General features: G+C 39.5%; 1 protein-coding gene across 2 annotated transcripts in view; it reads left to right on the forward strand.

Annotated features, from left to right (window-relative positions):
* prkcaa (protein kinase C, alpha, a) overlaps positions 1-12,244 on the forward strand; it is a 131,213-nt gene that overhangs the window by 71,712 nt on the left and 47,257 nt on the right. For both annotated transcript variants that reach the window (XM_020084251.2, XM_020084253.2), the window contains exons 4-5: positions 1,033-1,144; positions 2,891-3,019. In XM_020084251.2, the coding sequence (XP_019939810.2) occupies positions 1,033-1,144; positions 2,891-3,019 (241 nt within the window). The remainder of the gene's footprint in view (positions 1-1,032; positions 1,145-2,890; positions 3,020-12,244) is intronic.

The raw sequence follows: 12,244 nt of genomic DNA on the forward strand, positions 1-12,244 counted from the left end.
CTCAATGTAAATATAAAGTATTTAAATATAAAGGACCTTTTCTTGGGTAAAGAAAACTACAATTCATATAATTTAGATGAAACAAACTAGTGAAAACATCATGAGGATTATTCTACATTAAATTTCTGCCAATAGTTCTCTTCACCTAAATCTAACACACTGGACCTTTAATAAAAAAGCCTGGTAGAGATTGATTCATTGCTCCTTCAAGTGATACAAAAAATATCACTGAGTATGAATTAAACCATGAGCCTTAACCCAGCCTGAAGTGATTGCACTCGATGGGTTTTCAATTGTTTCCTGAGTGACGTTGATTATGTCGACACGTTGTTCTCTCTGATGAAGTCGGATGATTTCAACTTTCATTTGTCCTTCAGAAACATGTGAGTGAGAGATTTAAAGGATGCCACCTGATTGACAGAGGCCAGGTTTCGAGGATAGATCATTTGAAATTGTGGATTTATGACAAAAACCTTGTAACATCCAAAAGTTTCCACTTACTGAGGTCACATTACTTTGTGTTTTGTCAGCATCTCTACTGAAAGACACACAATTTTCTTCCTTTTCAAGATTCAAGACAACTTTATTATCGGCCTTGCCTGGAGTCATATATTGTTTCCTCTGCAGTCATTAGTGCTACAATGAACAGTTAAGCAGTGCAAGTCTAGAGGACAGTCAACATAAAACAACATAAAAAGTATAAGAGAACATTATAAGGTGCCAGGACAAAGACAAAAACAAGCTCTGCAGAGCAGAGGGCTCATAAAAATGCCTGAAGTCATAGCTTCTTTTTTAAACCACATTTCTTCATTATTAAGCCACAGACAGAGGCTCAAAGGGGATTTTTATCATTTGAACTCTTGTTGTAGTGCACTTTCCTATTCTGAATCAATACACTGTAATGAACCTGGGTTTTTAATTACCATTGAGTAAATTTGTTCTCACAGCTTTATCTGACAGTGGTTATTGGTTTTTCCCATTCCTTCACATTTTTTCATCCCTCTTTTCCTTTTTCTCTTTTTTTTTCTCCAGGATCCCAGAACGAAACACAAGTTTAAGATCCACACCTATGGGAGCCCCACCTTCTGTGACCACTGTGGCTCTCTGCTCTATGGCCTCATCCACCAGGGCATGAAATGTGACAGTGAGTAATCAAATTTCATCTGTAACATTTTCCCTAGTTTGTAAAAAAACAAGCCTCATTTGAAATTAAATAGTGCATTTACTGACCGGCTGCATGCGAATATGTAGATAGCTGTTAATAGAGAAGAGCCAAAATGTCGTCTGGATACAAGACACCTACTAAAGTATCACTGTTTGGAGAAATGTTTGACTCGTGTCAGAAAGATATCCACTGTCTACATCGGACGCCCCAAATATCGGCCGTTGCCCCCTAGAGGCCTATTCGTCATCAGACGATTGGTCAATGGGCTCTAAGATTGATTTATGTCTAAAGATGATATTTGTCAGATAATATTTGTCAGATAATATTTGTCAGATAATATTTGACATTCAGTCTCAGCTGTTTTGCTTTATCAGTAGTATAAATGACTGTTTAGATTGTGATTCACAGGTTGATGCTCAAATAGTAAAAGAGGAAAATGAATTCTACACTGACTACAGGTCATTGTCCTGCTTTTCTCTGTAAACCACAGATATGTGGAGTTTCCCCCGTCCTTGACTTTCACTCATTAAAATCTCACATTGCTTATTTTCAGTCAGCTATATTTGCCACAGCTCGAGTAGGGTGCGATCAAAGCCTTACAGCGACTTCATTAATATCCCTCCATCACTCCTCTTGGCTTTAATCTTTGTTTGTGAATTAAATTCCGAATGCCTTAATGAGCTCCTTAATGCATTATCCACCACCTACTACAGACCACCAGTTATGCCTAATGATTACTCCGGGGTGTACATAAACAGAGATGTGGAGCAGGGAAATTATTTTGGCAGATCAATTGCACCTCTAATCACGGCGCAGTCGGATTGCACAGCAGTATTGACTTGTCACAGTGAGGCACAAAAAAGTATTTGTTGACATGGAGTCGTGAGGTAGCAGCGTATCCACTTTTCATTATTTTTCATCACCTGGTGGTGTCATGACGTAACCACTGGAAACTGTCCCTAGTGAATGACAGGGCGACTCATCTGGCAGACACACATGCCATGTATGCATCATATCACAGAGCTGTATCCGGGTCATAACCTTGTTATCCCTTCTCTCATCCAGCTTTCAGTAAAATAACAAGCCTTAAATATTGTGACAAAAACATATGATACACAAAATGAAATTGAAATATGTTCTTAAATAGGTACAGTAAGTCTAGAGGCTTTTTAAAGCAGCTTACTGTGTTAGAACATGAGATGATATTTAATCAATAAAAGACATATTGTTAGAATTAAAGCTTTTTTAAACAGGAAGGCTGTTTGGAGAGCGCAAACCTATCCGCCAAGGTTAACGCCCTAGCTATCCACCCCCTAATCCAGAACCACACCAAAAAAAAGTTGCAATATCAGTCCCCTAAATTAGCCTTATTGTTTGTTTTTTTTGGATCCATCAATTATAAGATTGGTGAGCACGGCACCAAAATTTAATGCATTCTTCCCTGACCTATACCACATCCTTCCACCAGGTGTTATGGTAATCCGTCCAGTAGTTTTTGCGTAATGCTGTGAACTAACAGAGAGAAAACCAAACACAGATAAAAGCATAACCTCATGGTGGTGTTTATCAACCATATGCAAAAAAAAAAGTGGCCATTAAACATCAGTCAATAAATCAGTTGAGGTGTGTTCATGAGGAACTATGAAAGCATCAGTGTGTTTAGTCAGATGATGGAATTCAATTAAACCAAAGTCCTCTTCTTGATTTCTTCTTATCTCCCTCCAGCCTGTGACATGAACGTCCATAATCAGTGTGTTATGAATGTGCCCAGCATGTGTGGAACCGATCACACCGAAAGGAGGGGGCGTGTTTACCTCAAGTGCGAGGTCAGCATGGACAAGCTGCAGGTCACAGGTAGGCCTCACCCTTTTCTATCAGCACACACTGAAGTGAACTGGGTTAAAGATACACAGTGTGGTCAACTGGCTTTGGTTTCAGTGAAGACTTGTGCATGTGTGTGTGTGTGTGTGTGTGTGTGTGTGTGTGTGTTTTGTCCAGGTATTACCCATGTTGTGGGGACCTCAAATTGTTTACTTTGTCATATTATGGGGACTTGTCTTTAAGGAGTTAAAGTAAGGGTAGGGTTAAGGTTAGGTTAGATTAAGTTTAGTTTTGGATTAGGATTTAGCAAGCAGTAACTAGTCTCCAGGAAATCAATGTAAGTCAATAAATCAATTGAATGTCCTTTGAAGTCACAGAGATATGCGTGTCTATGTGTGCAAGCATTCTCACTTTTGTTACCTCTGTAGGTCCTGGTTAAGTTTCAGGGTGAGATATAAATTGTGGTCAGGCTAAGGTTAGAGATAAGGTTTTGGTTGGACCGAATGAATCAATGGAAGTCAATAAGTGTGTGAGTGTGTGTGTGTGTGTGTGTGTGTGTGTGTGTGTGTGTGTGTGTGTGTGTGTGAGATTGGAGATAGATTATTATACTATATTATGTAATATTATAATATTGTTCTGTTTCGATTATGAGTTTATACCAGTTTTACTCTTCTATCCCCTGCTGCCATTAACCTGGATTAAACTGCCTGAACTGGGCCCACTTGTGATGCAGCAAACCCTGCTGCTAACTGCACGGCTGGCCTTGTGGTTGTCAGTATGCATCAGAAGCTTTAGTTCCTTTTCCTGCACGAATCAATAGAGCCTCTCCTGCTAAACGCTTTGTTAGAAACAATTCACAGTTAGACACACTTGGAAGGCAATCCTGGTCCAAATATGTATTCCTGCAGAGGTGTGTGGTTCTGCTGCGTGGGCCTCGTGTTGTTACTCTTTTTAAACAGTCACGACTTGCTCTGTGTTTGCTGGATTTTTTGATAAAACCAAACTGTCTCTCCAAAGCAGATTGAAATCTGGGTGTTGGAATTTATTTCTCATCAGAATAACATGAAACCAGGTCCTGAGTGTTCTGCTGGTGATCAGGGTCGTGACTCTACAAGCGTCTATCCTACCATTATTCATTAGAGGGATATTGTACGTGATCAATTCACATGATAATCTATCTGCTTTAATTAGTGAGAAACATCTGGTCTTTGCCTACTGAGCTCTGAATAAGATGTAATGAGATACTATTGATCTGCATTTACTTCATGGTAATGTAATTCTCCAGAGACTATTCAGATCAGATAAAAATCCTCTTTCATTTGGTGAACCATCAAAAAAAGAGTAATCTCCCTCTCATATGCAATAAAATGTAAATGCAAAGTTTTGGTTGAAGTACCTCTTCTTGAAATTAAAAGAAATGTAGTTTCCTGACAGCCAAGACCACGGTCATCCCCAGCCCAAAAAACACATTGAAGTGTATGTCATGGATAAAGATTCATGTCTGTGTGAAAAGTCTCTTTACAACCTAAATTGTTAGCATGTGAAATGTCAGTTCAGTGTCAAATATGTGCCACTGTGGGCTCCTCCCAAATTGTGCTTTTCAGTTCTGTGTGTTTAGTTTACTCATCTTTTATGCTTATTCACCATTTGCATACCTTGGCAATACATACAATCAGAAGCAGATTTAAGTGTAGTTTCATCCATTGCAAATCATCATTATTGTTGACTTCACAGCCTGGGTTAGAATAATCCTCCCACGGTGAAATAAAGGCAGACCAGCATCTGTGGTTAAACTGAGATCATTTCATGCATAAGTCCCTGATTCTTCTGTGAGTGAAAAGTCTTAAACATAAAGCTGAGACTTCAAAGAGCTGTGGTCATTCAACATGGCTGCTGCAGGCAGTACATCACCGGACAAATAGTAAAATGTTGCTGTAGCTTGTAGTGTAATGAAAGCAGTTATCATGCAGAAATATAGCTATAGATGTAGGACACAATTTAACAGCTAAGTAGTGCTTATTACTAATTCTGTGGCCTTTCTCAAGCTTCATCCTTATTGGTTTGAAACACGGTACAGCAGTGGGTTTCAGTGTAAGATCCCCTTTTACCTTGTATTTGGAGGCATGCTGTAAATCCCCTGGCAGTAATGATGATCTGCTGGAACAATAGTGACGGCAGCGAGCAGAGCAGGCGCACATAATCATTCAATTAGCTGGATAACAGAGGGTCAGTGCATCTTAACACCCTGGCACTGAACTTGAGTGGCTTACTCGCTCATCAAATGATTGACTACAGAGGAGCAGAGTGAGTGTGGTCAGGAAAGTGGGGAAGCATCTTTTCTCAATGTGACTAAACACAGAAGTTATGAAACTTTTATTTGAGTAATGAACAAAGTGACTACTTCCATGTTTTTGTCATTGATGAATTATCTGTACACTAAAGTCTTGTGTCAAGTGTTTTTGTATTAGGGGGCTTTCACACCTAGCATGTTTGGTCCGAACCTTCTACAGTTTCAGGCTACATCCATACAACTGTGTTTGCTAAGACAAGAATTTTGGCGTATCTGAAAATGTATGTCATGTGAACATTTGCTGGAAAAATAGCTTGTTTTCTGTGCATGTAAGCAGTTATATCATTGTTAATTCAGAATTGAACAATGATAATTCTGCACAACAGCTGTTAGCAAAGGCAACAGGGTCAACAACACTTGTAATTGATTATTCATGTTGTGTTCTACACTGGTAGCCGAGGCTCAAGCTGGTTGTCCTCTTCCAAAAGAGAAGCGTGACGAATCAATGAAGATTATGGCTTATGACCTAATCAGCAAGTCAGTGTCCTCTTCATTGTATCCAAACATCTCCAATGTAACAAAGAGATTTACCTTGGTCTGGACTAAGTGCGTCTTTGTGAGCATTCAAGCTGATTGTTACTGTTATTTATTCTTGGGGTAACCTCTATTTAAAAAATCAAGTCATATGGTGGAAGATATTGGTACTTCTGGTTACACAACTGCTGGTTCAATAATGTTTTCATCACAAAAATACACTCACACATGCTACTTAATTTCACTAAAGAAACATGATATTTTTGGTTGCTGTAAATCGTTTTAGGTCTTCTACATAGTTTATCAGAAGTTAGCATATAGAATGTTATTTTAGTCAATTGGAAATACCTTAATAGAGACAGCAGTTTAAACAGAGTTCAGATCACTTCAGGACAAATTGAACTGGTCAAATAAGGCACAAATATTTATCAAGAGTTGTGACTTTGCATTTCCCTCGCTCTCTATCTGGTGAAAGCTCCTGGTGCATTCATCTCTCACAGGGTGCTCATCTGCCTGACTACACGTCCAACTGATGCAGTCAATGTCTTTTGTCAATAGTTCTCCCTGTGTGAAGGGAGCTGAATTTCAGCTGCCTCTATAAACCATTGACCGTCTTCACACAATGCTTGGCTGCATCCACTTAAGACTGCTGTCAACTCATGACAACGATGTGCAGGAACAGTATGTGTGAAAAACACATGCATATTTCACAGTTGTATGTGCACAAGTCCATGTGAATGTGGGTGTATTTTTGTGAGCACCACAGAAACTACCATTATCACCTGCAGTTGTGTTTGGAGTGAAGATTACACAGCAGCCTGTTCCTGATGTGGACACAGCATGCATGTCATCAATTGCATGTGTCTTCTTGTGTGTGTGTATGTGTGTGTGTCCATGTTTGTAGGTGTGTGTGCGTATAGAGCTGCTGTACCAGCCCACTCAGGCCAGATTGTATCACAGATTACATTTGCTGCTGTAGATGCCTTGCAGACAGCCTGCCAAACAGAATTGTGTTACATGGTGAAGAGTTTAGCTAGAAGGTGCAGTAGACGGCTGTCATGAGGAAACTACATCATTTTCACATGGATCAGTGCACAGACACAAGTGTGATCCATCAATTTGTGTATGTGTGTGTGTGTGTGTGCTTTACTGTATAATTATACATGCATTATATAAATATAAATAGTATGTATGCACCAGGGCTAAGCTTTATGTAAAGTGATGAATGCTCAAAACCAAAATGTCTTACTTTTCACATGTTAAACAGTAATGTAATTAATGGCTGTGACTGAAAAATAAGTGAGTAATCTGATTACTTTTCCTATTGTAAAAATGTAATGTCTAATTTATCATCACTTTCATTTAACTTGGTCAAGACTGATCATTGTTCTTTGAAACAAAGGAAGATGTGTTGACACAAATATCTAGTTCTCACTGGAGAAAACACAGAGTCTGAAGTAATAAAAAAATAATCATCTTGACTTCCCAATACTTGCTTTATTTGGAGTCCTGTCAGGATATTGTTTTTAGTCTCTCAAACAAAACATTTTGAAGTGAGGAGAGCGGATCTTATTCCAAAAAGCATCATCCCTTGAGTTAGGACCCGAACCTGCATTTTTTATTTATCTAAACCACAGCACAAACAGCTTTTGCTTTCCAAAACAGTAGCTCAGTTATATTAAGTATTCAATAATTCTCCTTAGTCCCTCAACACTCTCTCACATCTGCAGAACATTTAATGATAATTATTTTAAATGATTTCAGACCAGGAGCCTTGTAAGCCAGACCAGTCTACAACCAAAGCCACTACAAATTTAAAATGCAACACATATTATTAAGAATTATTTTGACAGATTTGTCACCCCACCTTAAAAAAAATATGCACAAGTAAAAGTCCAAGAGCAGAAGTTTCACACACCCACAGAAGCAGCGTGAGCAAGAGGAGAAGAGCTGAAACTCGAGTGTAGAGAATCTGAGTGCAAGCAGTGAAACATCTGAGTGCAGGCACCCAGTTTGAGCACGAGCAAATCTGAGCACAAGCGGTGGACACTTGAGTGTGAGCACAGAGTGAAAGTTGAACAAAATCGAAACACACGACATATAATTAACTTGAATGTCCAGATTATGCAAAGTGTTGTCTAATTCAAGAGAAAAAGCTTGATTATGTGATTGGAAAACTATCCCATAATGCACACATAGGCTGCTCAGCTTTGAGTGAAGAGTGACTCCCAATCTGTTTGGCGATTGACCATTTGGCCCAGGGTCAATAACAAAGTGACCCCACATACAAATTCCAGTCAGACCAATAAGGAGAGGCGAGCAGACTTTCTGGCAACACACGCTGCTGCAATGGTAAAATGAAAGCAGTTACTCAGAAACACTGAGGGAGATTTGTGCACTTTCCAGAAGCAGGACTTGTGAGAATGTGTGTTTGCTGAAAGCGAAACAAACAAGTCCTGTGTCACTGGTGAGGAACGGCCGTAGCCCACTATCCTTGTCCTCCGCCTCTTACTCCTGCTCACACACAGCTCCCCTCTGTGTGTCTGTTGGTACTGAGGAAGCCTCCCTCCTGTTTGTCTCAGCAGCACCATTGTTCATTGACTTCTTTGAGTACAAATGGCTGCTTAGGAGGAGAGGGGCTTCTCTCCATGTTCTTGGCCATATGTTTGCACCCTAGCTGCCTGTAGGTCATTTGGGAGTGTGAGTGAGAGACAGTGGTAATAATTACATTTCTGTTTCGCTCCCTTGTTGACTCACCCAGTTCTGCAGAAAAGCCTTGTTTAACAAGCCCTCTGCTCTCACTTCCCTCCTCTCCTATTATTTCTGCTTTAACCTTTTCTTTTGAGTTTTTGTCCTCCTGTTGCGTCCTTGTCCAAATGATATCTGTTACATTAACGCTGCTGTGTGTTTTTACGTGTAGGTGCAGTGTAGGTGTGTAGATCGGGTTTGTGCTTGGATAAGATATACTGTAGACGTGGGCAGATCAGGGAAGCCAGTTTTAACGTTTAACCTTTTGGAGGTGTAGTGACTTTCTGGCTGATGGAGCTGCAGCAGTGATCTGGGTCTATTTTGCTGCGGCCTTTGATGAACTCTTATTACTATGTAACCCGACAAATGCAAGTAATCTAAAATCAGAAAGATGTATTAACATCGCAACTGATCACTGGGTGAGAAGTGAAATAGTAATGGAATATTTATGTGTCTGCAGTAATCAAAGCTTTTGTCTTTGTGAAATGGTCGGATGTATTCAAATAATATATCTTCAACGTTTATTTTTCTAATTCTGATACACTCGCTGTAATATACCATCATACAACAAACCCACTGTCACAAAATCATCGAACGAAACCCAGCTTCCTTCCACTGTCCAAACACATTCAGCTTAAGTTAATTGGAGACGCTAAATTGAAATGTTTGTTTGTTGGTCCTGTGATGCTGGTGACTTGTCCAGGATGTACCCTTCCTCTCACCTTATGTGAGCTAGGATTGGTCCCACCCCCTACACAACCCTTAAAGGATAAATGGTATAGATAATAGATTTTAACAGGGTGTTTAAACAACTCCTGTATTTATACTTGAATCTTCTCCCTTTTTTTAGTCATTTTAATCTTAAATTTCATTATAAGACTATATATGTCAAATTATTATATAATTACTGTTGGTGGATGCTATCAGGTTTTACCTCTCAATACTGTATGAAACATTAAAACATTAATATGTTTATGAATTTAAGGAGACTCTTGGGCCTTAACCATGGTATGTGCTCAAGTGAATATATTTAAAATTCCTGTTCAGGACATTGTTTTCTGTGCTGCATGCTGATCTCCAAAGTCATGTAAACTGTAAGTCATTCAAACAAAGATAATATCCTGCCTGTAAAGAGGACTTGCTGGAAGACAGTGTTGGTGTCAGATCCAGGCTCTGTCTGGGGTTTTGGCTGCTGCCTGTGGGCTGCCAATTGGTGATCACTGCCCGGTGATCTGAATGACACAGTCTCTCAGCCACTGCTTCCCCTCGCCAGCCTTTTCACGCAGTAATTTCCATTTCAATGTAGCGCCTGAGTCACCGTGCGGAGAAGCCAACAGTTTGTCGCCAAGAGAAATTCTTACATAAAGATCCTGCCATTACAGCTTTCCATTTAATCGGTTAAGATGGAGCAGCTGACAGCACTTGGTGGCAGCGATGCCAGTGCTTCTCCACTGCAGGATGTTGGCCACAGCTAAAGCAGTGACATCTGAATAGTACTCTCATTATTTTCAATATTATAAAAACTTATTATAAATAGAGATAAGATATCAATGCAATTACAGTTCATATTGAAAGTACTGATCTGCCTTTCAGCTGATGTAATACTACCTCAGCAGACAGTCGTGCTGGCCAACATTTAAGTAATGGGCTTACAAAAATATTGCACTGAGAGAGTGGAGAGTGAAACTGGTGGGTTCAGGTTTATAGAAGGTGTTTACACAGGGAGGTGAAGAACAAACATGGCTGACCTCATTTTTGAGGTATAGGGTCACCTGGTGTCAGCTAAAGACTGGCTCTCTGTGTCTGTACGCTGGTTTTCACAAATCATGTCAACTGAGGCAATGAAAGCGGCTTTGCTCACAGTAGCACTACACAATCAACCAGATGTTTTCATCACACACACTTAACCCAGTTCTCTCGGCCAGTACAGGAAACACTGATCACGAAGAATTAAAATTGTAAACTGCTAAGTTCTACATTTTCAAAGTAACTTTTAATTATTTACACTCTAGTTCATATTTAGACATTTATTTGCTACAGTCACTAACCACGACTAAAATGCACTCATAATTATGTGATACATATTGTTGACTTTCACAAGTAATGAATGTAAATGTAAATTAAAAGAAAACATAAAAATGAAAAACACTAGAGGCATGAAACTATCAACCCTTATTAACTGCTAGGATTAAAAAGTATTTCATAGATCAGAATATTATATAATAGGTCCTAAATATGTTAAGGTACACCTGTAGTGAGATAACATTTTGAGGGTTGTTCTCTTATCGGCTATGTGTGTAAATAATTTTGGGACACTAATATTCCTTATTATTTATCATACTTGACATCAGGTATTAGATTTTATTTCATTATGGTCTTAAAAAGTCTTCAATTAAACACAATGAAACCAGCAGAAAGTTTGGCCTTTCTAATAACACATAATAATAATAACACAGTGACTTCCTCCACATCTTGGTATGAACCCAGTTAGTCTCCGTCATAATATCCACAGGCTTTCTCCTTCTTTTAGTGTCTCTCATAGAACAGCAGAACTTGTGTGGTTTCTGCTACCAGACTCCCAGAAGTCATATCATTGGTATTCGCAGTCTGTCGTCGCTGCCCTGCCTTCGGCTCCCTCCTCTCAGCATGTTGCAGGCTCCCTTCATTTCATTTTAGCATATGCCTCTGCTTTTCATCGCCTCATTTCGTTTGCCTCCTTACTCTGTTTCATTTTGAAAAACAGAACTTTACAGAAGTGCAGTTTTATGACTTGTTGTTGGTTATTTTTTTTTTGCTACCTGCGAAAAGACAGCTGCTTTCAGACATGCACTGAACCCTAGATAATCTCCTGAGATTTTTGTGCTGTAGACGAACTATAAACGGAGAATCTCCTGCTATGTTGTTCATGTGTGACAGGCAAATTGCACAATTGGGTCTGGACTTCGTGTCATGTCACAAGCACCACGTGCCCTGCAGAGATGTAGGAACTTTTCCATGTCTGCATCTTACATGTGACTGTTTCCTCTACAAACTGGAGTGAGTCTTCATATAAGAGTTTGTACCTTAGGTCTCAGGGTTACAGGGTGAAATCAGAAAGCTCAGTTAAACTCAGCTGCTTCAGAAACTGGATCACACAAAGCTTGTTGGTCTTAGGACAACGCATCTCTGTAATTGGTGCATGTTCCTCTTGGCTCAGATTTTCTACACTAACTGAATTATCTGGTCTTATTATTTCAGGGACTTGGTCAGTTTTACTTGGAGCACAATCAGATAAAACAAAGTTCAACAAGTTGTTTTTTTGGAGAAGCAGCACCATGTTTGACTTGCTGCTGCTGCTGAAAGGATAGTTGTGATGACTCGTATCCAGGCAACTATTCAAAGCCCCCCTACACACGCACGCACACACACACACACATGCACACACACAAACACACACCCTTGAGTGTTATTCTCTGTTTGCACCACTACACACAGAACAACGTACTGTTCATCCAAAACAGTATAAAAACATTATTCAAGTTCAAGGTTTAAAAATATATTAGACATTTAACCAAGACATTTCTCCACCACAGACACATTTAATTGTTAACTGTTGTCTTTGTTGTACTTAACTACTACTTCTGCTTCACACACATCTTGTTTGGATTATGCCAAGTGCTCTGCATGGAAAGGCTCTTTGCCAGCCA

The sequence above is a fragment of the Paralichthys olivaceus genome, chromosome 8 (assembly GCF_024713975.1).
Source record: "Paralichthys olivaceus isolate ysfri-2021 chromosome 8, ASM2471397v2, whole genome shotgun sequence".
NCBI lineage: Eukaryota > Metazoa > Chordata > Actinopteri > Pleuronectiformes > Paralichthyidae > Paralichthys > Paralichthys olivaceus.